At 41.2% G+C, this 22,206-nt stretch overlaps 1 protein-coding gene across 4 annotated transcripts in view; it reads left to right on the top strand.

The window, feature by feature from the left end:
- Window positions 1-22,206, top strand: part of SCYL3 (SCY1 like pseudokinase 3) — a 39,466-nt gene that overhangs the window by 9,319 nt on the left and 7,941 nt on the right. For 2 of the 4 annotated variants that reach the window (XM_032623230.1, XM_032623241.1), the window contains exons 3-10: window positions 5,403-5,588; window positions 7,431-7,544; window positions 9,510-9,566; window positions 10,672-10,774; window positions 12,183-12,294; window positions 14,220-14,297; window positions 16,405-16,544; window positions 17,196-17,380. In XM_032623230.1, coding sequence (XP_032479121.1) covers window positions 5,403-5,588; window positions 7,431-7,544; window positions 9,510-9,566; window positions 10,672-10,774; window positions 12,183-12,294; window positions 14,220-14,297; window positions 16,405-16,544; window positions 17,196-17,380 — 975 coding nt within the window. Of the gene's footprint in view, window positions 1-5,402; window positions 5,589-7,430; window positions 7,545-9,509; window positions 9,567-10,671; window positions 10,775-12,182; window positions 12,295-14,219; window positions 14,298-16,404; window positions 16,545-17,192; window positions 17,381-22,206 lie in introns of all 4 variants that reach the window. The other 2 variants (XM_032623223.1, XM_032623214.1) reach the window with 1 other exon arrangement.

Below are 22,206 nucleotides of genomic sequence, written 5' to 3'. Positions count from 1 at the left end.
GCTGCAATGAACATTGGGGTGCATGTATCCTTTCGGACCATGTTTTTCTCCAGATACATGTCCAGGCATGGAATTGCAGGGTCATATGGTAGCTCTGTGTTTAGTTTTTTAAGGAACAACATAGAATTCTTTATTCCTTTCCCTTTCTGCATTTTATTCCTAGTTTATGATCTAACCTACAGGCAGTGGGCATTTAAAGACAGAGCATACTTACCATCTTTATCTCAGATTTGCATCTTAGGGGTACAAGGAAGAATATTTCTTCCTGAAGATTTCTTGCCCTCTAGTATAGGCATCTTGTAATTTTGTCATTATTTCTTTAACAGAGTAAAATTAAGGCTTTCTCCCTGTCCTAAAACTTGTAAGTGAATTTGAGCTATAGTTAAGAACTACTACTTTGTGTTGTTTTCAAAGTGAAGTAGCAAATTAGAGGTAGAATGGTGATGAAAAGTTAAGCCCCTAAGGCTTGAATTAATTCTCTGGGTAGCTGAGTCATAACTGATTCCTGCAAAGTAGGGATAGTTCATATTCAAGACTAGAGTCACACACTTAACATCTCTGTGTGGGCATAGATAAGTATACATATTGGCACATTATCTAGTACTACTCATATTTAATAATAAAGGTCCTTACTCAGAATCCTTTTTCAAAGACCAGCACCTAGTACAGTGAATGAGATGTGATAGGCATTCAGTAACTTTGGGACAAATGCTTTCAAGTCACTCTCATCTGACAACAGTCACCTTTCTTCACCAGAACAAGAGCGATTTATGTCTTTAATTGATGTTCATTGAGAAAATATCCTAGTTACACTTAGCAAATACCTCTTGTTGTTCCCTCTGTTCTTTGGAGCAGCAGAAGCTTGGATCTATTTGATTAGTAACTGCTAACCTTTCCTGTGAATCTGCATTTTTTTTTTTTTTTTTTTTGCGGTACGCGGGCCTCTCACCGTTGCGGCCTCTCCCGTTGCGGAACACAGGCTCTGGATGCGCAGGCTCAGCGGCCATGGCTCACTGGCCCAGCTGCTCCGCTGCATGTGGGATCTTCCCGGACCGGGGCACGAACCCGTGTCCCCTGCATTGGCAGGCGGACTCTAAACCACTGTGCCACCAGGGAAGCCCTGTGCATAATTTTTGCATAACATTGTGTGTGCCAAAGGGGAGTGACAAGTAAGGTTTTTGCTAAGTTAAGAGCTTTGTTCAGAATCATGCAAGAGTTATTCCGTTCTTCATTCAACAAACAAGAAGTCACTTCGGATAAAGAATTTTGCTGGTCATGTAAAATTAAAAGGATAAACAGAAGCAAAATGGAACATATTATTTATTAATCAGGTGAACATTTATTGACTGTGTATTTTCATGCCAGCACTGGACCAGGTAGCATTCCTTCTGACTTACTAGTATGCCCTGAGTATTAGAAGGAGAATAAAAGAAGATTTAAAACCAAAGGAGAATAATTAGAGCCCTAGGACACAAAAGCTGAATGAAGACTTTTTCCTGAACAGGGGAAAATGAAGTATTTCATGTTTGGCTTGCAAATTATTTGAAATGTTTCTTATAATGAAAATATGAAAGAGGCTGCATAATTTTACTTAGAAACCACAGCTCCAAAGATACCTGTAGGAAGTTCTCTTCATTTAACACACACGCATTCAACCAACCTGCTAGCACAATTCTTGGCTTATCTGAGCCTTTGCTGTATTTATATGGGTATGTATGGATTGTTTTAAAAGCTGATATACAAATTAATAGTTTATAATTGCTAGTTTAAAAAATTTTCTTAACTCTTTGTTGTTTATTAGAGTAAATCAGGGGAAGGTAACGCTTCCTTCTTAAGAATAAACAAAAAATTCTATCGGGGCTATCCCCAGAGTTGGCAAAATTTGAGATAAGAAAATAAATTGGGCAAATGAATCCACTCAGAAGATTCTCCTATGATCTTACCTGGGAGAAGTTTAATAGACAAGTGTGAGGTGACTGATATAAAACTTGCACCAGTGCTGGGTTATGGGCTCTTAAACTATCCCACTGGATGTTTTGGAACATTCCAAACTAAGTGCTTATTTGTGAAAATGAAACCTGATATTATATTGGGGGCTGTTCTCCAAGTGAAATTTTCCATCAGTCTCCTCCCAATTCGATGATTGGTTTACAAGCCTTCCCCAATGTCCAGTGGATTGTACAGGGTACAGCTCAGAGATTTAAAGTCATGTAATTTCTTTTAGAAAAACTGGGTGATTTGTAAAGAAAACCACCAATCCAGCGTTTAAGTTTTGCTGTAAATACATGATAAGATTATTACCTGGGTTAGGAATTTTGGCTTATGGATCTCCTAAGTTACTCATGTCAAATTTTAGAGGATAAACAGCATGGGTGGAGATTGGAAAAATCTGGATCTGGTAAGTCTGTCATAAAACCAACCAGGGAAGGAAAGCAACTCAACAGAATTAATCTCGGGTTCAGACACAAAATTGTTTTATATTTGTCATCCATCTGTGTATACTCTTTGCTAAGAAAATAGGACAAAGGAAAACGGTGTGTGTTTTGGGGGAGAATACTCCATATTAGGAGGTTCTAAAGTGGGTTATCCATACCCTAGGGATTGTGCAGTATGATTCACTGCCATTTGGGGAAAATATATCAAGAATGTCTATTTAAGTTTACCTTTAATCTTTTATTTTGGTACTTTATCTTTTTTTCCATTTATTTATTTTTGGCTGCGTTGGATCTTCATTGCTGCGCATGGGCTTTCTCTAGTTGCAGCGAGCAGGGGCTGCTCTTCGTTGGGGTGCGCGGGCTTCTCATTGTGGTGGCTTCTCTTTGTTGAGGAGCACAGGCTCCAGGTGTGCAGGCTTCAGTAGTTGTGGCATGAGGGCTCAGTAGTTGTGGCTTGCGGGTTCAGTAGTTGTGGTGCACGGGCTTAGTTGCTCTGTGGCATGTGGGATCTTCCCAGACCACGGCTTGAACCTGTGTCCCCTGCATTGGCAGGTGGATTCACAACCACTACGCCACCAAGAAAGTCCTGGTACTTTCTATTTTGTGGGTGTTTTATAGTAGTATATGTATTTTATATATAAACATATATATACAAAATATATATTACACATTCATATATATTATGCATAAACTACATATTTAACCTTTTTACTGATGTGAAGTGTGTGAACAAAAACCTTTGACGATCACTTTTCTAGATGATAAAAAGAAGTTTTAAAGATGGTTAAATATTTTAGTATTTTTTAGTATTCCATTTTAATTTATCTTGACTTGGGGTCTGTATTTCTTTATTTTTTTAAAATGGTTGCACTAAGGACTTCAGTATACATAATTAACTTTTAATAGTCTACTTTAGGTTAGTATTGTACCACAGTCAAATAAAATGTAGAAGCCTTGGAATCATGTAGGTGTCTCCAGCCCCCAGCCCTGCCGTTCTTTGGTTACATATATATCAACTGTATGTGCACACTAGCACACAGGCATACATAGACATCACACACATTGACAACCTCACCAGGCAGTGTTACAATATTTACTTTACGTAGGTGTCTATATTTTAAATAAGAAGTAAAAAGTAGCCTTCAAATTTATCCTGAGGTTTATTATTTCTGATTTCTGATGCTCTTCCTTCAATCCTGAAGATCTAAGTTTCCCTTTGATATCATTTCCTCTTCAGCTTGAAGAACTTTAACATTTTTGTAGAGCAAATCTTGTAGCAACAACTTTTCTATTTTCCATGATCAAAAATGCCTTTATTTTGCCTTCTTTCCTAAAGGATATTTTTGCCAGATGCAGAATTCAGGGTTGATCTTTTATTTTTTCTTTCATTGCTTTAAAGATAGTTCCCCTTTGTCTTTTGGACTCTGTTTTCTTATGAGAAATTAGTATCATTCAGTTCGTTATTTCTCTCCACCAGTGGTGTTTTTCTCTAGCTGCTTCCAACATTTTTTAATATATCTTTGATTTTCAGCAGTTTGATCATAATGTAGTTCTATTTATCCTATTTGGTGTTCATTGAAGTTTTTAAATCTGTAAACTTAAGTATTTGGCCAAATTTGGGAAGTTTTCAGCCATTATATTTTTTAGCCCCAATTCTCTCTTCTTTCTTTTTTGGAACTCCAGTTATATGCATTAAATTTTTTGTTATTGTCACCCAGGTTTCTGAAGCTCTGATCTTTTTTTTTTTTTAATACTTTTTCCTCTTCTTTAGATTGGTTAACATCTTCAGGTTTACTGACTCTTGCCTCTGTCATCATCATTCTGTTTTTCAGTCCATCCATTGAAGTTTTTATTTGTAATATTTTATTTTTAATTTCCAAAATTTCCATTTAGTTCTTTTATGTAACGTTCATATCTCTTCTGAGAACGTCTATCTTACCACTTATCTCATAACTCTTTCCTTTACCTCTAGGGGGAATTGTTTTAGTAGCTGCTTCAAATTCTTTCTGATAATTCTCTCTCTGGTTTATATGGTGGTCAATCTTGGGGTTGATATTTGTTGGTTGTCTTTTCACATTTTCATGGTTCTTTGTCAGTTGAGTGACTTTGGATTGCATTCTGGGCATTTCGAATGTCCTGTCGCGTAGACCTTGGTTCTGCTGTAGTCCTCTGGAGAATATTGATGTTTTTTGTTTGCAGGCAGTCAATCCCCTTGGGTTCAAGCTTCTTCTTTTTGTTTAACTACTCGCCTTCTAGCCTTCCTGTGCATGGTAGTTCAAACCTTAGTTCATTTCTCAAAACTTTGCCATGCTAGTTTGGGTCTGTCCTATGCGTGTTTGGTTCAGGGGTTAGTCTGAGACCTGCGTAGGTATACAGATAACTAGGGCATCTCCTTTTCCCTCCCTTAGCTCTCTCTCCTCTGGGACAGCTTCCTCATACTCAGCCCTGCTTTGGTACTCCTGGCCAGAAAGATGGCAAGGTTTCTCTCAGAGTTTTAGCCACGTTTGCTGCACTGCTCTGCACCTGGGGACTGCCTTCAGTGCACAGCTGTGAGAAGGGACATTCCCTGAACCAGGAAACTCCCCCCAATGGGTGACTCCCCTCCGTAATCTACGTGTTTTTGTTTACTTTTCAGAGTTCTTAGGTAGTTGTTTTTGGCACTTTGTTAGGAGTTTATAGCAATAATCATTGGAGATCTAGGCTCTTGGGGGGCTTACCCTCCCATGATGGAACTGGAATTCTCTGTAGAGTAATGTAAATGTTGGTAAAGTGAATACTGTCAGAACAAGTCACGTATTCTTCTCTGCCTTTTTTGGAACTTGGGGGGTAGGTGAGAGAGGTAAGAAGCTGGAAAAGACCTTGAATGTAAGTATACATTTTCTGACTTGACTACAATGTTAATGAAACTATAGTTAATCTTGTTTTGAGTCATTAACTTCACCAACTCTTCTGTTTATATTTTTAAAGCACTTGAAGACACTTCGTCACCCTTGCTTGCTAAGATTTTTATCTTGCACTGTGGAAGTAGATGGTATTCATCTTGTCACTGAGCGAGTGCAGCCTCTGGAAGTGGCTTTGGAAACATTGTCTTCTGCAGAGGTCTGTGCTGGGATCTATGATATATTGCTGGCTCTTATCTTCCTTCATGACAGAGTAAGTAACCTGGACACAGTCTGCCTCACAGGCTTTCATGTAGACCGGGGGTGGGGTGGTGGGAGGAGGCTGATATATGGGGTAGTGCTGGTGAATTACGGTATGTGTAGAAATCATATAAGTTACTATTCTTATCAGAAGGCTTCCTGAGGGAAAACAGCATACAAGATGCTACAGACAGACAAGTGGTTTGTCGAACAGGCAACAAGTTCTTTGTCCCTGGGCAGTTATTTGTAGAACTTTATTTCAGTTTACTATAGTCTCTCTCTAGTTTTGGATAAGTCTTTATATAAAAATAGCTACAGCTGGTATTTGTTATTAAGTCAAGATAAAAGTTTAGTAACATCAGTGCTGCTGATGGACCAACCTTCCTATTTGTTTTCAGGAGTTTTTTTTTTTTTAGATTTTAAAGAAAGAAATTAGCATTTCTTAGAAAGAGGCAGAGTTTTACACACCCCTTTCCATTCAAGTAGGTGGTACCAAAGAGAGATAGCCCCTAACACTGTGGCAGTGTTTGCTATGAAGGGGATAGAGTATTTTGTTTACTTCTTGTCTATTTCTTAACAGTATTATTGAGCTACTGTTTGTTAATGGAATTTACATTCTGAAGTATTAAGGCCTTTGGCAGCCCCCCTCCCCACCCGAGATTTAAAAACACCAGTTACAAGTTAGAAGCACTTGCATTTGACTCATCTTAATGTGTTTTTAAAACATTTTCTGTTATTGGGAGACAGAGTCTCCAAATATCACTTTGGATTTATCATCTCTTAGAGTATGTCTAAGATTCACATAAGTAGAATTATTAATGACCCACTGTGGAGGAATATTTTCTTTGTTGGAGAAATGCATGAACGTGGTAAAAAGTTTGAATAGTATGAGGGTGCAGATAGGGAAAAACAAGTCCCTGCCTCATCCTTGAATCCAGCGCCCTACTTCTCTCCATCGACAACCATGATGATCAGTGTGTTAGTCCAGAGATATTTCTTGTGTGTATAAAGCAGACATCTCTGTGCTTATTCTCCTTGGCTTTTTCCCAAGCGGAAAGACACATGCATACTATTTTAAGCTTTCCTTTAAAAAATATATAACTTGGAGTGTTTTATATAAAAATGTGTACATATTTGATCTGGTGGGTAGAATATTTAAAATGCACTTATCTACTGGAATAATTTCTGGTTTGGAGAAAAACATACTTCAACCCTGTTCTCTTTTTCTTCTTCCCTCTCATTTATTTGACTGTACTATTTTTTATAGTTTTAAATTTGGCTCTTCTGTGGTCTGTGGGATATTTCTGGTGGTCCTTGTCATTCCATTTTCCTCTTCTTCGGGCAGAATTTTTTTAATGCCTCCTGACAAGATTTCAGGTGAAGTGGATCTGGGTTCATGATAGAATGTAGGTGAGAAAGAATTTAGAGGAGAAAATTAATACAGTAACCTATGGGAGCAAAGATAAATCGTACCTTTAAAGGCATTTGAAGCATACAATGTAGGTTAAAAAGACTTGCAAATTTATGTTTAAGGACACTTGTATCTCCTGACTCCCATGGAGATGGGGTTGTGTAATATCCCTGCAGTGGCTTTTACGTCTTTATTAACCTGCCTCACCAGGCAGGGGGAGATAAGCCTTTCTATTGTGTTTTTTCCCTTTTTTCTAACCTCATAATGTTTAAGCAGCCTCATTCAATTTGTCATTCCTTAAAGTTGTAGTTCTGTTTATTATGCCACAAGTAGGAAGACTTGCCATAATTTTTTTTTTTTTTTTTTTGTAATGAGTACTTAGTTTTTTAAAACTTCTACTCAGAAAATTGGAGTGGCAATCTTCTTCCTGTTCTTTTTTTCCAGGGACACCTCACACACAACAATGTCTGTTTATCATCTGTGTTTGTGAGTGAAGATGGGCACTGGAAGCTGGGAGGAATGGAAACAGTCTGTAAAGTTCCTCAGGCCACACCAGAGGTAAGCCAGGTGACAGGCCCTCTTTGTTATTCAGAATTTGATAGCATTTTGGTGTGTGGTTCTCCCCTAGGGACTTCCCTTCAATGTTAGTGTGGTCTCAGATTCAGAGACTTGACTTTTTTGTCAATACTCATATCCATAGAATTGTGGGATTTTACTCTCCAGGGGGAGACTAGGAGTCATTTATTCTTTTCGCCTTATTCTATACTTGAGGAATCAGACTGAAAGAGGTCGAGTGGCTTGGGCAAATTTTTAATTAAATGCCCATCCTCTGTGCTCCTGTAGTAGCCTGTACTTAATTTTCCCACTGAATGTTTAATATTGAAATTACCTTCATGTGTCTGTCTTCTTCACCAGTGGTTGAGCTTCTTGAGGGTGATAGTCTCGTATACTTATCTTTATATATCCACCTAGAATAGTGCCTGGCACATATTAGGTACATTAGAAATGTTCACTGAACAGTTGTTCAAGTTGTCCAGAGTCATACACCACGTCTTAAGAGCTGTGCATCGCAGCTGCTCCTAGTGCCGCGCTGTGTTGTTGCTGCCTGTGGTACTTCTTGAACAGTAACTTTGTCTGACAGAGATCTACGTATTTCCCTCCTGGGTTGAGCAACCTTGCTCTTCTCTGTTTTGTTTCCTGTTTTCACCATTTTGCATGTTGCCACTAGACTTAACTCTTTTTAAAACAGAAATACCACTCCCGTCATAATTTCCCTATTGACAGGGTGGCTCCCCGACTTACTGATGAGGTGGCTCCCCGACTTCCTGGCTCGGCCTAATTTCCCATGTTCCCTTGTGTGCAGCTTCTACATGGGGGCCTTGTTGCATGTGCACCTTCAGGGGCTCTGGCTCAATTCAAATGCTCCTTCCACCACGAAGACATTCCTTTTTTATTTCTGCCCCTGTTGATCGCTTTCTTCTCAGAAGTCAGCTTACATCTAGTTAGTATACTAGGACGTAATTCTTCCTGTGGGGTTCGTCCCAGATTCTTTACCGTGGCATACAAGGCCCTTCACAGTCTCCTCCCCAGCCTACCTTTAGCTCCGTATACCTCTCAGTTATTGAGCTACACTCCGGTTGCATCCTGTTGCACGCATCTCAGCTGTGTTCTCATGGGTGGTCCTCTTTCACCCTCTTCTTTCTTTGTGTGCCATTCTGTTGCTGGGATGCCTTTCTTCCCCTGGGTTCTCTGCAGGATGTAAGATCCGGCTGACGCCTAGCTGAAGTCTAGATCTGGCTAAGTCTCCTCTTTGTGAAGCCCTCCCCCAGGCGTTCCCTACCCAACAAGAGTAGTTCCCTCCTAGGCTTCCATGGCACTCAGCCAGCACACGTTATCGAAGTTCTTAGTTTAGTTCTAGGTTGTGAGCACCTGGCTGGGGACGGGGATTTATTGCATTCATTTTGTATTCCTGGTGCCCTAAATGGTGCTTGGGACATATAAGCTCTTGAAAAATAGTCTTTGAATCAGTGAATGAATGTACTTGTTCTGTGGATGTTGGCTTTGTCTCTGTAGTTTATAAGATCCTCATATATCTCATGTGACAGCAAACCTTATGATTGACTTGACTCAGTGAGCAGATTAATGATAGATTTGTTCTCTGCTGGAGAAGTCTTTTATTTGTTAATATCTATGCAGGATGAAAAAGAAGTATTTCTAATTTCCTTATAAGGAAATCAGTTACAGAGATGCCTCTGAACACCAGAGGGTTTCTGTTAAACCAGCTGAAGGGGAAAGGAAAGGGAACTCGTAATTTATTTTCCACTAAGCCTTGCGCCATGCCAGGTACCATATCTACATTTTTTAGTTATCAAGATTTTAAATTTATGCATTTAATGTGTGGCATTGGTTTGAAGGTTTCATTGCTGCTGTTTCCATTGCTCTTTGCTTTTGTAACTTAATGTAAGAGATCAGTTCACCAAACATATGCTTGAATTACTTTCCTTAATTTATTTCTCTGTCTAGTTTCTGAGGAGTATTCAGTCAGTAAGAGACCCAGCATCTATCCCTCCTGAAGAGATGGTAAGAGGATACGCTTCAGATGTAATGAAGGCTTCTTTGTGTAACTGAGTATGAAACTTTAAAAAAACCTTTCCTCTGCCCACCTCTTTCTTTGCTAAGTTATAGATGCCTCATAATTCCTCTGGCCTTGAAGGCTTCTAAGACTTACTGTATCATCACAGCAGAAAGCCTTTTTCTTGACACTCAGCTTACATTTTTTGGTCATATAGACACCCGTGATAGTGCTTAAAGATAAGAGGTACCTCAGTGTGAGCAGGGTTGGCGCTTCATAGCTATTTCATGGTAAGTCTTTGTACATTATTGGAAGCCATGAGAGCTGAGGAAGCAAGACCCTGGCCCTTTTCTGTGCTTCACCCAACCAGTCATCTGCCTATCTGGCCATTAGTTGGGATTCCAAGATGTAAGGAAGGGCAATTATTAATATTATGGTGGTGGTAAAGAAAGAGTATATTTACCAGTAAATTCAAAAGCAGCTGCTTTCTCTAAATTTGTTCTTAACCACTATAGACATTGACCCCCAAAGACATATTTAGTGTGCTTTACAGGAAATACAAACCCAACTATAAGCTTAAGTATAAACCTAAGACTTGAAATAACTCAGGTCTATTCAAATCAGTACTATGTATATATAGTGGTGTTTTTCAAACTGATGATTTGTGGGTTTTGAATCAATTTAGGGGTCCTGACCAGCATTTTAAGGGAGAAAAAAAAAGGAATAAAGTAGAAAATATCATTGGACGTGTTGGGTAGTAAAGCTGAGTACTGTCTTATGAAAATTTTGTTTCTGATATGTATTTATACATGTATGTGCATATGTTGATAATGATAATTATGATAATTTTTTTTCTCTGGTTTGCAGTCAAAAATATTTTTGAAAGCCACAGACATATATTCTGATCTTTTTTCTTTTTGCCCTTGTTTGATATTATTAGTATCTGATAAATTCTATTCACTAATAGTTTTAAGAGCCTATAAATTAGTGTGTGGTAATATGTAGTTAGCTTTGAGTATAATGAATGCAAAAATGGGAGAAAGTGCTTCAGAGAAAAGTAGAAATGGTTTGGAAAGCAGATCCTCTGGTTTTAACGGTCTTTACTGCTTTTAGCTTCCAGAATTCACAACTCTGCCAGAGTCACACGGACATGCCCGGGATGCCTATTCTTTTGGGACATTGGTGGAAAGTTTGCTCACAATCTTAAGTGAACAGGGTGAGTTGGAGTTATGCTGCTGCATCCACAGAATAAGTAGGAAAATCATCCATGGCTTGTTTTCTGTGTATTCAGAGAACTGCAGTCTTTGATCATAGTAAGGAGCAGTTGCTTACCAAGAAAGTTGTTTAGGGCAGATCCTAATAGCAGGGAGGGAAGAAGCTTCGGGTTTCTTTACTTTGCATAGTTAAAAGAATTTTAGGGCTTCCCTGGTGGTGCAGTGGTTGACAGTCCGCCTGCCGATGCGGGGGACACGGGTTTGTGCCCCGGTCCGGGAAGATCCCACGTGCCACGGAGCGGCTGGGCCCGTGAGCCATGGCCGCTGAGCCTGCGCGTCCGGAGCCTGTGCTCCGCAACGGGAGAGGCCCGCGTACCGCAGGAAAAAAAAAAAAAAAAAAAGTTCTAAGTAGGAAGCACTTTGAACTATGGCTATGAATATCATATGTTATTATCTTATTAATTGGTATTGGTATTTATGGTCTAAAGACGATTCTTTATCAAGCCAGCCAATAAGTAAGTGAATGCTGTTATTGATGTATATGTAATGATCTGAAGAATAGAGTAAGATTCAAAGTTTTTTCTTAATTTCTAAATCAAGATTAACGTTTCTTTATCTTTTTTTCAAAGTCCTTTTGGTTTTTTTTCTTTGTGATTTCATTTACTCATTACTTTTTTCTTTTGTTGGCCCTCAAAGCCCAGGCCACTGAACACATAGGTCTCTTCTGAGCTCTCTGGCAGCCTGCTACACTCTCCTCCAGCCACTCCAGGCCTTCAGTCGTCCACCCTTTAAGTGTACTGGGGTCCATGTCTCATTAGGCCCCTTACTGGCCTATATCTCACATTGCTGCAGCTCTAACGCAGTTTCTTCTTCCCGGTTCACGCAGTGCTCTGCAGTCACAAGCACCATTCAGCTGTCAGCTCTGAGTTGTCCCAGCCTAAACACTTGAGAATTAAACCCTAAGGCATTCTTGGTGGATGATGGACTCACTTTTCTTCACTGTGTCTAGAATGGAGGCAATTATGTACCACCCCCGAGAGAATTGAAAATATAGTCATTCAGATAACTTCCTGTGTTCTGTGGGTGAGGAGACTTGGTTGAAAAGGCCCTCAAACCTGCCGCTTATTAAACCTCCTCCTCTGGGCCTGAGCTGAGTTAAACTGACAGTCAGGAAATGAGAGGGCTTCCAAGGGGAGGCATGTGAGCACGGGCTTGGATGTGTTGTCAGGACAATTTTCTACACCTGTCAAGGAGCTTGGCTTCAGGAAAGCAGGAAGCTGTTCAGCAACAGCCAGGGCTTTGTTTGTTTGGGCTTTTACAGGTTGGTTTTTGCTCTCGTCAGTCTCCAGCTATAGAGGTCCTGAAAAGAGGGAGACGGCATTGGAAACTAACTGTCGCTCTGGATTTCAGTTTCAGCGGATGTTCTCTCCAGCTTTCAACAGACCTTGCACTCAACTTTGCTGAATCCCATTCCAAACTGTCGGCCAGCGCTCTGCACCCTCCTGTCCCATGACTTCTTCAGGTGAGGGCGCCTGGTGTGACACGCTGGCTGCTCCCCACTGATGCCCGCCTGCTCTCTTGTGGGTTTTGCTCCAGTGGTGGGTGTTGGAGGACCAAATGCTGCGGTCCTTTTGCTGCTGTTGTTGTCCTTCTTTATTAGAAGAGAGTGAATCATGTCCACATGGGAAAATAGAGGGAGAAATTGGGTTGCCTCTCAGCTTCCTATCACAGATAGGAAGTTTTCGAACTCCTTAATTGTCATGGAGGCCTGGGTCTAGAAATTATAGCTGGATTACTTAGGGCTTCTGAATGTGAAGAAGCTAGGCTATGTCCAGTGATTTACAGTTGGAAGTTAATTGAGGAACTTAATAAACATGGCCTCTCCTTTTTGCTGCCATTGTGATAGGAGTCTGTTATTGTTGAATTTTACTCGGGTGGGGGTGTGGAAATGAGCTTATTTTTCTTCAGGCGGAAGATTGTTTTCTTTGTTTAGTGATACGTGATGGAAGAGCAAAGAAGTCAATTTAGTGGGAGGGCACAGTGTAGCTGTTAATACTGTCGCTGGATTCAGATGTTTTTGAACCTCTTCCAGGTTAGTTTTAATTATGTGTCCTTTATTTTTTAATTTCCATGACTGCAGATCTTCTGCACAGGTTAACTCCACATTCGTGACTTTTATTAGCAAAATCAGTTTTATGTCAGTTGTGAAACGAAAAATCCTATGTGTTTGCAGTCAGAAAGCCTGAGAGAAACCAGAGTGAAGGGAAAGCTAATATTATCCCTGGAGGGGGACAGTTACCTCTAAGGATGGGGGTGTATATTATTAAACAAGGCAGAGGGGGTATTTTCCTTGTAGTTACAAGGGTTTTGTCACTTATGCTCCAGGGAAACTGTTCAGACCTTTCCCATTATGAGTCTTTTAACCAAGGTTTTTCCATGTCTTTTTGGGTGATTCATAGTGATACTTTATCTTGGTATAGAATCTCTACAAAGCAGAATCCTTTATAGTAAATAGATGCTCTCACTACCGTGTGTGATAAGAGTTCTTTAGTAAGAATTATGTGTTAAACAGAGATGGGAGAGGGAAGCCAAAACCACACACCGGCGCCCTGTCCCCCAAATCTGATTGTTACACGAGAGGGGAAAGCCCAGCCAGAGGCGGCGGCAGGAGGAGGAGGGCCAGCAGCTCCCGCTGAGGCAGCCAAGCCAACCTGATTGCACTTCAGTTAAGGCTTTGTGCTTTTTCTCTGCCGCTGAGCCAGAGGGAAACAGGTGTCGATGTGAGGAGTGGAGACCCAGGAGGTCAGCTCTCCTGGCGGGGGCTGCAGGCTGCTGCTGAAGCCTCCTTTCCAGGGGCGACGTTGGCTTGGAGCTGAGTGGCCGCGGGGCTCTCTGGAGACCCTGCAGGAAACTGACCACTCCTCTCACCGTCTTCCCTGCCTGGCTGCAAAAGTGACCAGACAACTACAATGGGAGAACCGAGAAGATTCCTGTGACTTATACCAGAAATTCCTCTTTCCCCAACCCTCTTTAATAGTTTTCACCAAAGGAGACTTGAGAATTAGCAACTATTTTGTAATGGTAATACCATTTCTCCCAGGATAGTTCATGTAACCACATCCTGTTACAACAAAACATTTGGATGATTATGGTGATGATTAAAACCACAGTGTTTGTTAGCGTTTGTGTATGCACATGTGTGTGTGGTTAAGCCTGTATCCTCTTGACAGATCTCTTTGATATTCTTAAAATATTAAATTCCCTGTGGACTTGTTCCATAGTATTTGTCTTATAAGCTACTTAGTTATAATAGAATCTTCCAAGTGGCACAGGGGAATGATTCTTTGTTGAATGTTATTGTGGTGTGGTCTGCGGTTATTGCTTCAATATTTGACAACGCCATCTTTAATCTGTTGTCCTGCATCTTTTTTTTTTTTTGGCATTTAGGAATGATTTTCTGGAAGTTGTGAATTTCTTGAAAAGTTTAACATTGAAGAGTGAAGAGGAAAAAGCTGAATTTTTCAAGTAAGTTTAGAAAATTCAGGCCTTAAAATTCAGTAACTTGGGTTAAGACCATGTAATCACTTCAGGTGTCCTAGAGAGGATGAGTCAGACATTTGTTTTCTTAAAGTTTAGTGACATTTCCTATACGTCAGGCTCTTTTCTAGGCCCTGGGATGGATAGTTCTGGTGAGGGAAACAGATACAGACTGATAACCCTTAAACAGTGATGGAGCTTGAGGGGGTCGTCCTGAAAACAACAGAGGACGGGGGGGAAGGAGGTTAGAGAAGAGGTATTCTAGGCAGAGGAGCAGCATGAACCGGCACACAGAGGCAAGACACAGTATGTCTTGTGCGAGGAATGATGAGCGCTTGGGTCCTGCTGGAGGGTAAGGGGTGGGCACCCTCGGACGTGGCACTTAGGAGTATTGACACTGTTGGTAAGCAGTGGACTTCAGGCCTTGAAACCATCAAAGGAGTGAAAACGGGCTGTGAGATGGCTGTTTCCCCTTGGGTGGATCGCTCTGTTTTCTATGGAGGGCACAGGTTTATTTCACATAAGACTTGGATCGGTTGGTAGACTGCAGTAGGCCAGGTAGTAAATGTGAGGCCTCATGTAAGGGCAGTGATGGTACAGTGAAGAAGACACAGATAAGAAATACTAAAACAGACTGACAAGCCTTAGTGATTATCACCAAAAGAGTTAGAGAATACTGGAGGAGAGAACCTACATGCAGAGAAAATGAAGAATTTGGCATTCAGTGTGTGTGTTTGAAGTGTCTGTGGGACTTCAGGTAGAGATGTACGTGGGCATTTGGGCAGATGGGTCAGAAGCTCAGGAGAGAGGTCTTAAGCTGATGAGCTAGAGGCGAATGTGAGGCTTCATCAGCCTGTAGTTGGTGACATTGCCCCATAGAAGGTGGGTAGCATGAAAAGTACAGTGGCCCAAATGTAACCCTGGGGCACACAACCTTGTAAGGGGGCCAGTGGGGAGGGAGTGGCTGATGAATGAGACAGAAGCAGTGGTTGGAGGAGATTGAGAGACAGCCAGGAGGCTGGTATTCCAAAGGAGTAGAAAATTTCAGAAAGATAGGAGCAGTCAACAGATACCTGTTCACTTAGCAGTCAGGAGAGCACTGATGACCTTGTCTTAGAGCTGTTTCAGCAGAGCGAATCAAACTGCAGTGAATTGAGAAGTGGGTGGAAGGTGAGAAAGTGGACTTTGGGTAAAATCTCCTGAAAAGCTCGGAGAAGAGGAACATAGAATTGCTAAAGAATTGCCAATGGAGTCAAGGAAGGATTTTTTTTTTCTTTTTAGGAAGGATGTTTTTAAGGCTGGAAGAGACAGGGGAGCATGTTTGTAGGCTGATGGGACGGAGCTGGTGGGGGAGTGAGGGAGGAGTTGAAGATGCAGTTTTGTTGGGGGGCTGTCGGTGCATGGCCCTGGGGGAGAAGGGGGTGTTGGGGCAGTGGCTCAGTGGGGGTGACCTTCAATAAGAGGAAGCCCTCGCATCCATGGAACCTGAAAAGGAGCTGGGAGTGAGTTTGGGTGTGGACCGGTTTGTCGATAGTGGCTGAGGGGCTTGCAGGAGATAAAGCATGGTGGGGCCTGTTTCCCAATTAAGGAGGAGGCAGGATTACCTGCTCAGGGTGATTGTATAGTGGCGTTTTACTACTGCCAACACCTGATATCTGTGTATTTCCTAACTAAGTGCTTGTACATAGCTTGTTTTAATGAGTAACAAAAGTTAGTATTTTGTTTACCGTGGAAACTTTAGATAATGTAATATGCTACGTCTTTTAAACTTGAGAAAGTACCTTTTATTGACCAGAAAGCCTCTGGCTTATTAGCGGGGAGAGAAGACACTCTTGCTATTAATGAGGGGCCATTTCTTGAAAAAATTTTCCTAGCTTGGATTGGAGGTTGTGTATGTACTGACTATCTGGCCTTGCCTCACACCTTCTTTGTTTTTCTTAAATACCTGGGGACTGACCTAGCTACAGTTTCTCTAGCTACATTTCAGATTCATCACTTTGATGGAAGTGGAATAAAGCTGCATGTGTCTAAACTGTACAAGTGAGTTGATACAGTGTCACAGCCAGTTTCCCAGGCTTTCCTTCTTTGCCCTCAGGTTCCTCCTGGACAGAGTCAGCTGCCTGTCAGAGGAATTAATAGCTTCACGGCTGGTGCCTCTTCTGCTTAATCAGTTGGTGTTTGCAGAGCCAGTAGCTGTTAAGAGTTTTCTTCCCTACCTCCTTGGCCCCAAAAAAGGTGAATTTTTTTTCAAAGTATTATTGGTAATTACGGAGTTTGGGAGTTATTAGTCCATATTTGAGCAGTGCAAGATAATTTCATGGTAATCTGAATCACCTGGGGAGCTTTTTAAAAATTTGCCTGTGCCTGATCCACTGGTTCTGGGACAGAGCAAGGATGGGTAAATATGTATTTTGAAAGGTCCCCAAATGATTCTGATGCATGTCTCTGTTGAATAACCTACCATAACTACTAGGAAGGAGAGGACCGTCAGCGCCAACTCTTGTTGTAGCATTTAACACACTTCCTGGCTTTGCGGATGAAATTGCAACAATCATATCCGTTGAATCTAGTATATGAAATTCCTCATTGATTAGATGTAAGTATATAAAGAGCTGTCGACTCAGGATTCTATTAGAACATAAGGTTTCTTTGTAAATAGTACATTAAGTATGATAGAGTATTTCAGAAACACTTCTACAAGGTGGAGTGTGATTAAGACAGTTAAGCCTTGAGTAATTTGGGGTCAAAAGAAGCACTTCCCTTTGGTTTGGGAATTTAGAAGAGCATTTAGAACGTGTGTGAAGTTCTGGGCTCAGTTTCTGCGCTGGGCTTCGTGCTCCTTTCACCGAAGTGACGCGTTGTTCTTTCGTCTGACCTGGGGAGAAGACGGTGCGAGGGGAGGAGCCCCTCGCCTGCTCTCGCCAGCCCTGTTCCAGGCGCGGGTGATCCCCGTGCTGCTGCGGCTGTTTGAGGTGCACGAGGAGCACGTGCGGACGGTGCTGCTGTCTCACCTGGAGGCCTACGTGGGGCACTTCACCCAGGAGCAGCTGAAGAAAGTCATCCTGCCCCAGGTAGGGGCGGGGCGGGTGCCCACAGCGCTGTCTAGGGGAGGAGGCGGAGCCAGGGCCCACTGCGGGTGCTGGGGGCAGGGGAGCTGGGAGGGAGGGGGGCTTTGGAGCGTCTGGGGAACAGCTGAGAAGGCCTGAGGCAGAACTTCAGTTTAAATGCCTCCTGGGATCCAAAGGGCGGGAATTAAAGTTGCATTTCCAGGCCAGTCACACAGGCAAATCAGTTAAACTAACATATTTGGTTTTCACCTGTATATAACCTGAAAAACTGTAATTCTGTTTGCTAATTCTTTGGGGGAAAACTAACAAGATTCATTTGTGGGATGCTTTGTGAACATAAAGTGCAAGTGTCATAATTAAATTACTATAAAATCATTAAATTATAATGAGAGGAACAGGGGATGATTCCTGTCAGTGGTTTTCAGCCTATCAGTCAGCCACCAGGGAGCCTGTTAGATTTGCCCACTCCAGGGCTCCAGGTTTGTATCGGTTTTCTGTAACTGAGGTAACAAAATTACCACAAACTGCGTGGCTTAAAACAAGAGAAATCTGTTCTCTTATGGTTCTGGAGGCCAGAAATCCAAAATGAGGGTGTCAGCAGGGCTCCTTCTGAAGGTTCTAGGGGAGAATTCTTCCTTGCCTTCTTCCCAGCTTCTGGTAGCCCTTTAGCGTTTCTTGGCTTGTAGCCGTGTCACTCCAATTTCTGCTTCTGTTGTCACGTGGCCTTTTTTTTTCTTTTTCACTTGGCCTTTTTATAAGGACACCAGTCATTGGATTTAACCCAGTATGACGCATTTCAAGGTCACATTCTGGGTGGACATGAATTTTTGGAAGACGCTATTCAACTCAGTACAAGGTTTTAAAAGATTTTATCGGTCACATGGTATTTTTCAAATAACTTGTTTTTCTATCAGATTAATTTATTTACAAATTATAAGGCCTGGTTTTATGCCAGTTCTTGTGCTTAGGTACTGGGGCCCTAGAGGTATGTAACACACTTCCTGCTTTGAAGGAGAGAGTAGGTCGGAAATAGATGTTTGTTGTCTGTGTAGCAAATCACCCCAAAACTTAGTGCCTTAAAATGACAATCATTTTATTAATTCTCACAGTTCTTTGGATTGATTGGGCTGTTTGGGGGTTCTGTTGTTCCACATGATGTCAGCTGAGGCAGCCGTCATCTGGGGCCCCATAACATCCAGAATAGCCCCTTGGCACCTTGGAGGGGAAGGTTGAAAGGTGGGCTTACCTGGGGCATCGGGACAGCTGGGGCTCCCTCTCCATAAAGCCTCAGGACATTTCAGGGCCCCTATTCCCCCATGTGACATCTCCACATGATTTCCTTAGCAAGGTGTGTGGACTTCTTCCATGGCTGCCCAAGGCTACCAGAAGTGCCCAAGCAGCCTTCTTGAGGCAGAGCTTGGAAACTGACAACATTGCTTCTGTCACATTATCTTGGTTGAAGTGAGTCACAGAAGTCAGGCCACGTTCACCATGGGGTGGTTTTATACAAGGGTGTGGATACTGGGTGTGTGGTTCACTGGGGGCTGGCTTTAGAGCCTAGCTACCACAACATAGCATTTTGTGTTTACATCTGCAGCAGTAGTTGTCACCCTACTTGTAGTTGTGTCTGAAAATTTAGAAGAGGAATGAAGCACTCTAACTCTGAAATAGAGATACCATCACAGGTCTCAGAATTGGCACTGAGCTGAGGTCAAATAAGTAGATACTCAGCATGTGAAAGGCAATGAAAATTCTCAGTGGAGCTACTCCCCCGTAGGGGAATAACTTGACTGATTTCAGTGTTCACTTTGGGAGCAGTGGAAGATGGACTAAGGGAGTTCAACTAGGAAGTTACTAGAATAGTCCTGCTAAGAGATGACAAGGACTGGGGAAAACATGGCGGCAGTGATTAAGGGTAGAAGGGGTAGGACTCAGTTTCTCACTAGATGGGAGAGTTTTGAGGATGACTCTTGGGTTTTTGGCTTTGGTGGTTTCTTATTTTATGATTACCATATTCAGTTGATAGAATTCTAACCATGATTTAGTTTACTTGTACAGCTTTGTTTCGAGAAAGTGCCTGGTTTGTTAGCATTGGACATGTTAGTCATTTTATTGAGTCCTGTTGGAAACCTTCATCTTGGATATATGAGGAAACTGGACCAGAATAATGAAGCGATTAATTGGCCGAGTCATATTGAGAACCCCTGGCAGAGCAAGGACCAGAGCCCAGGACTCCTGGTAGCCTTGTGTCTGGCTGGTGCACATGCTTTGCCTGCCATCTTCCTTATATATGTGTTTGCCAATTCAGAGCAAAATCTCTCCTGATAGCTCCATGTGAATGTCTTCGTCAAGATTCTTCTGGCTGCAGGTAACTGAAACCCACTTAAACAAGCTAAAGCAAAAAAAAAAAAAAGGAGAGAATTTAATCAAAGGATGTCATTCTGCCTTACATGGAAATCAAGTGCAGCTGGGACTCAGCCATATGGTCTTCATTGCGTTCCTTTGTCTTTTGACTTTTGAAGACCAGCTTTATTTGGTGTACACATGGACAAACATTGTTGACCCATAGCTTCTAAGTTCACTCTCCTCATTTTAAGCAAACCTCAGAGATAACCAGTGTCTCTAAATTCCAGTTTTTGTTACCGGGAAAGAGATCATAATTGGCTCAGTTTGGGGCAGGTGTTATATGCGTCAGATATAGAGAAGGTTTCAAGGTCCTATCCTTCTGGGTGTATAAAACTGAGAAGAGGCCAAGGACTGGTAACATAGCTCTTAGTGACCTAGATGAGTGTTTCTAAGTGAGCTCTGCAGAATATTGCCAGTCCATGTACTGTTTGTTATGGTTCTGCAATGAGGTGAGTACAGATATGGAAAATTAACATTTAAAACCTTTTTTTTAAAAAATTGAGGTACATTATTGATATATTCATTTCAGGTATACAGGAGAATGACTTGATATGTGTGTATATGTATATATATTGCAACTGATCACCACAATAAGCCCAGTTACCATGTGTCACCATACAGAGTTACAAAATCTTTTTCTTGTTGATGACTTTTAAGAATTATTCTGTTAGCAACTTTGAAATATGCAATACAGTATTATTAACTATAGTCACCATGCTGTACATTATATCTCCGTGACTTTTTTATTTTATAACAGGAAGTATGTACCTTTTGACCCTCTTCACCCATTTCATTTCCTCCCTACCTCCTCACTTCCACCTCTGGCAACCAATAATCTGTTCTCTGTATCTGTGAGCTCGTTTTTCTGTTTGTCCTCTGCCCCACCACCACACACACATGAGTATTCGTCTTTCTCTGTGTGACTTACTTCCCTTAGCATAGCATAATGCCCTCCAGGTTGATCCATGTTGTTGCAAATAGCAAGATTTTATTCTTTTTTATGGCTGAATAGTTTTACTGTGTGTGTACTACATTTTCTTTATCCATCAGTAGACACTTAAATTGTTTCCATATCATGGCTATTGTAAATAATGTTGCAGTGAACATGGGCGTGCATATATCTTTTTGAGTTAGTAGTTTCTTCTTCAAAGAAATACCCAGAAGTAGAATCACTGGATGGTATGGTAGTTCTATTTTTAATTTTTTGAGGAACCTCTGTACTGTTTTCCATAGTGGCCACACCAATATAAATTCCCACCAACAGCACACAAAGGTTCCTTTTTCGCCACATCCTTGCCATCACCTGTTGTTTCTTGTCTTTTTGATAATAGCCATTCTGACAGGTGTGTGGTGATATCTCACCGTGGTTTTGATTTGCATTTTCCTGTTGTTTAATGATGTTGAGCATCTTTTCATGTACCTGGTGACCATCTTTCTGTCGTCTTTGGTAAAATGTCTGTTCATATCTTCAACCTACTTTTTAATCAAACTGTTTTTGCTTTTGAGTTGTATGAGTTTTTTGGTATATTTTGGATATTAACCTCTTATCAGATGTACAATTTGCAAATATTTTCTCCCATTCAGTAGATTACCTTTTTACTTTGTTGATGGTTTCCTTTGCTATGCAGAAGGTTTTTAGTTTGATGTAGTCCCACTTCTTTGTTTTTTGCTTTTGTAACCTTTGCTTTTGGTGTCAGATCCAAAAACTCATCACCAAGACTGGTGTCACAGAACTTGCTGCCCATGTTTTTTTCTAGGGGCTTTATGGTTTCAGGTCTTATATTTAAGTCATTAACCCATTTTGAGTTAATTTTTGTATGTGGTATAAGATAGTGGTCCAGTTTTCCCAACACTTTATTGAATAGACTATCCTTTCTGCATTGTATGTTCTTGGCTCTTTTTGTCATAAATTAGTTGACCATATATGTATACGTTTATTTCTGGGCTCTCTATTTTGTTCCATTGACCTGTGTGACTGTTTTATGCCAGTACTATACTGTTTTGATTACTATAGCTTTGTAATATGGTTTGAAATCAGGGCGTGTGATGCTTCCAGCTTTGTTCTTCTTTCTGAAGATTGCTTTGGCTCTTCAGAGTCTTTTGTGGTTTCATACAAATTTTAGGATTGTTCTATTTCTGTGAAAAATGCCATTGGAATTTTGATAGGGCTTGCATTGGATCTGTAGATTGCCTAGGGTAGTATGGGCAGTTTATTAACAGTACTAATTCTTCCAGTCCATGAGCACAGAATATCTTTCCATTTATTTATGTCTTCTTCAGTTTCTTTCATCAGTGTCCTATAGTTTTTAGTGTACAGGTCTTTCATTTCCTTGGTTAAATTTATTCCTAGGTATTTTATTCTTTGATGCAATTGTAAATGAGATTGTTTTCTTTCTCTTTCTGACAGTCCATTATTAGTGTAT

Source organism: Phocoena sinus, chromosome 1 (assembly GCF_008692025.1).
Source record: "Phocoena sinus isolate mPhoSin1 chromosome 1, mPhoSin1.pri, whole genome shotgun sequence".
Classification (NCBI taxonomy): Eukaryota; Metazoa; Chordata; class Mammalia; order Artiodactyla; family Phocoenidae; genus Phocoena; species Phocoena sinus.
This window is presented reverse-complemented; position numbering and strand designations above follow the sequence as displayed.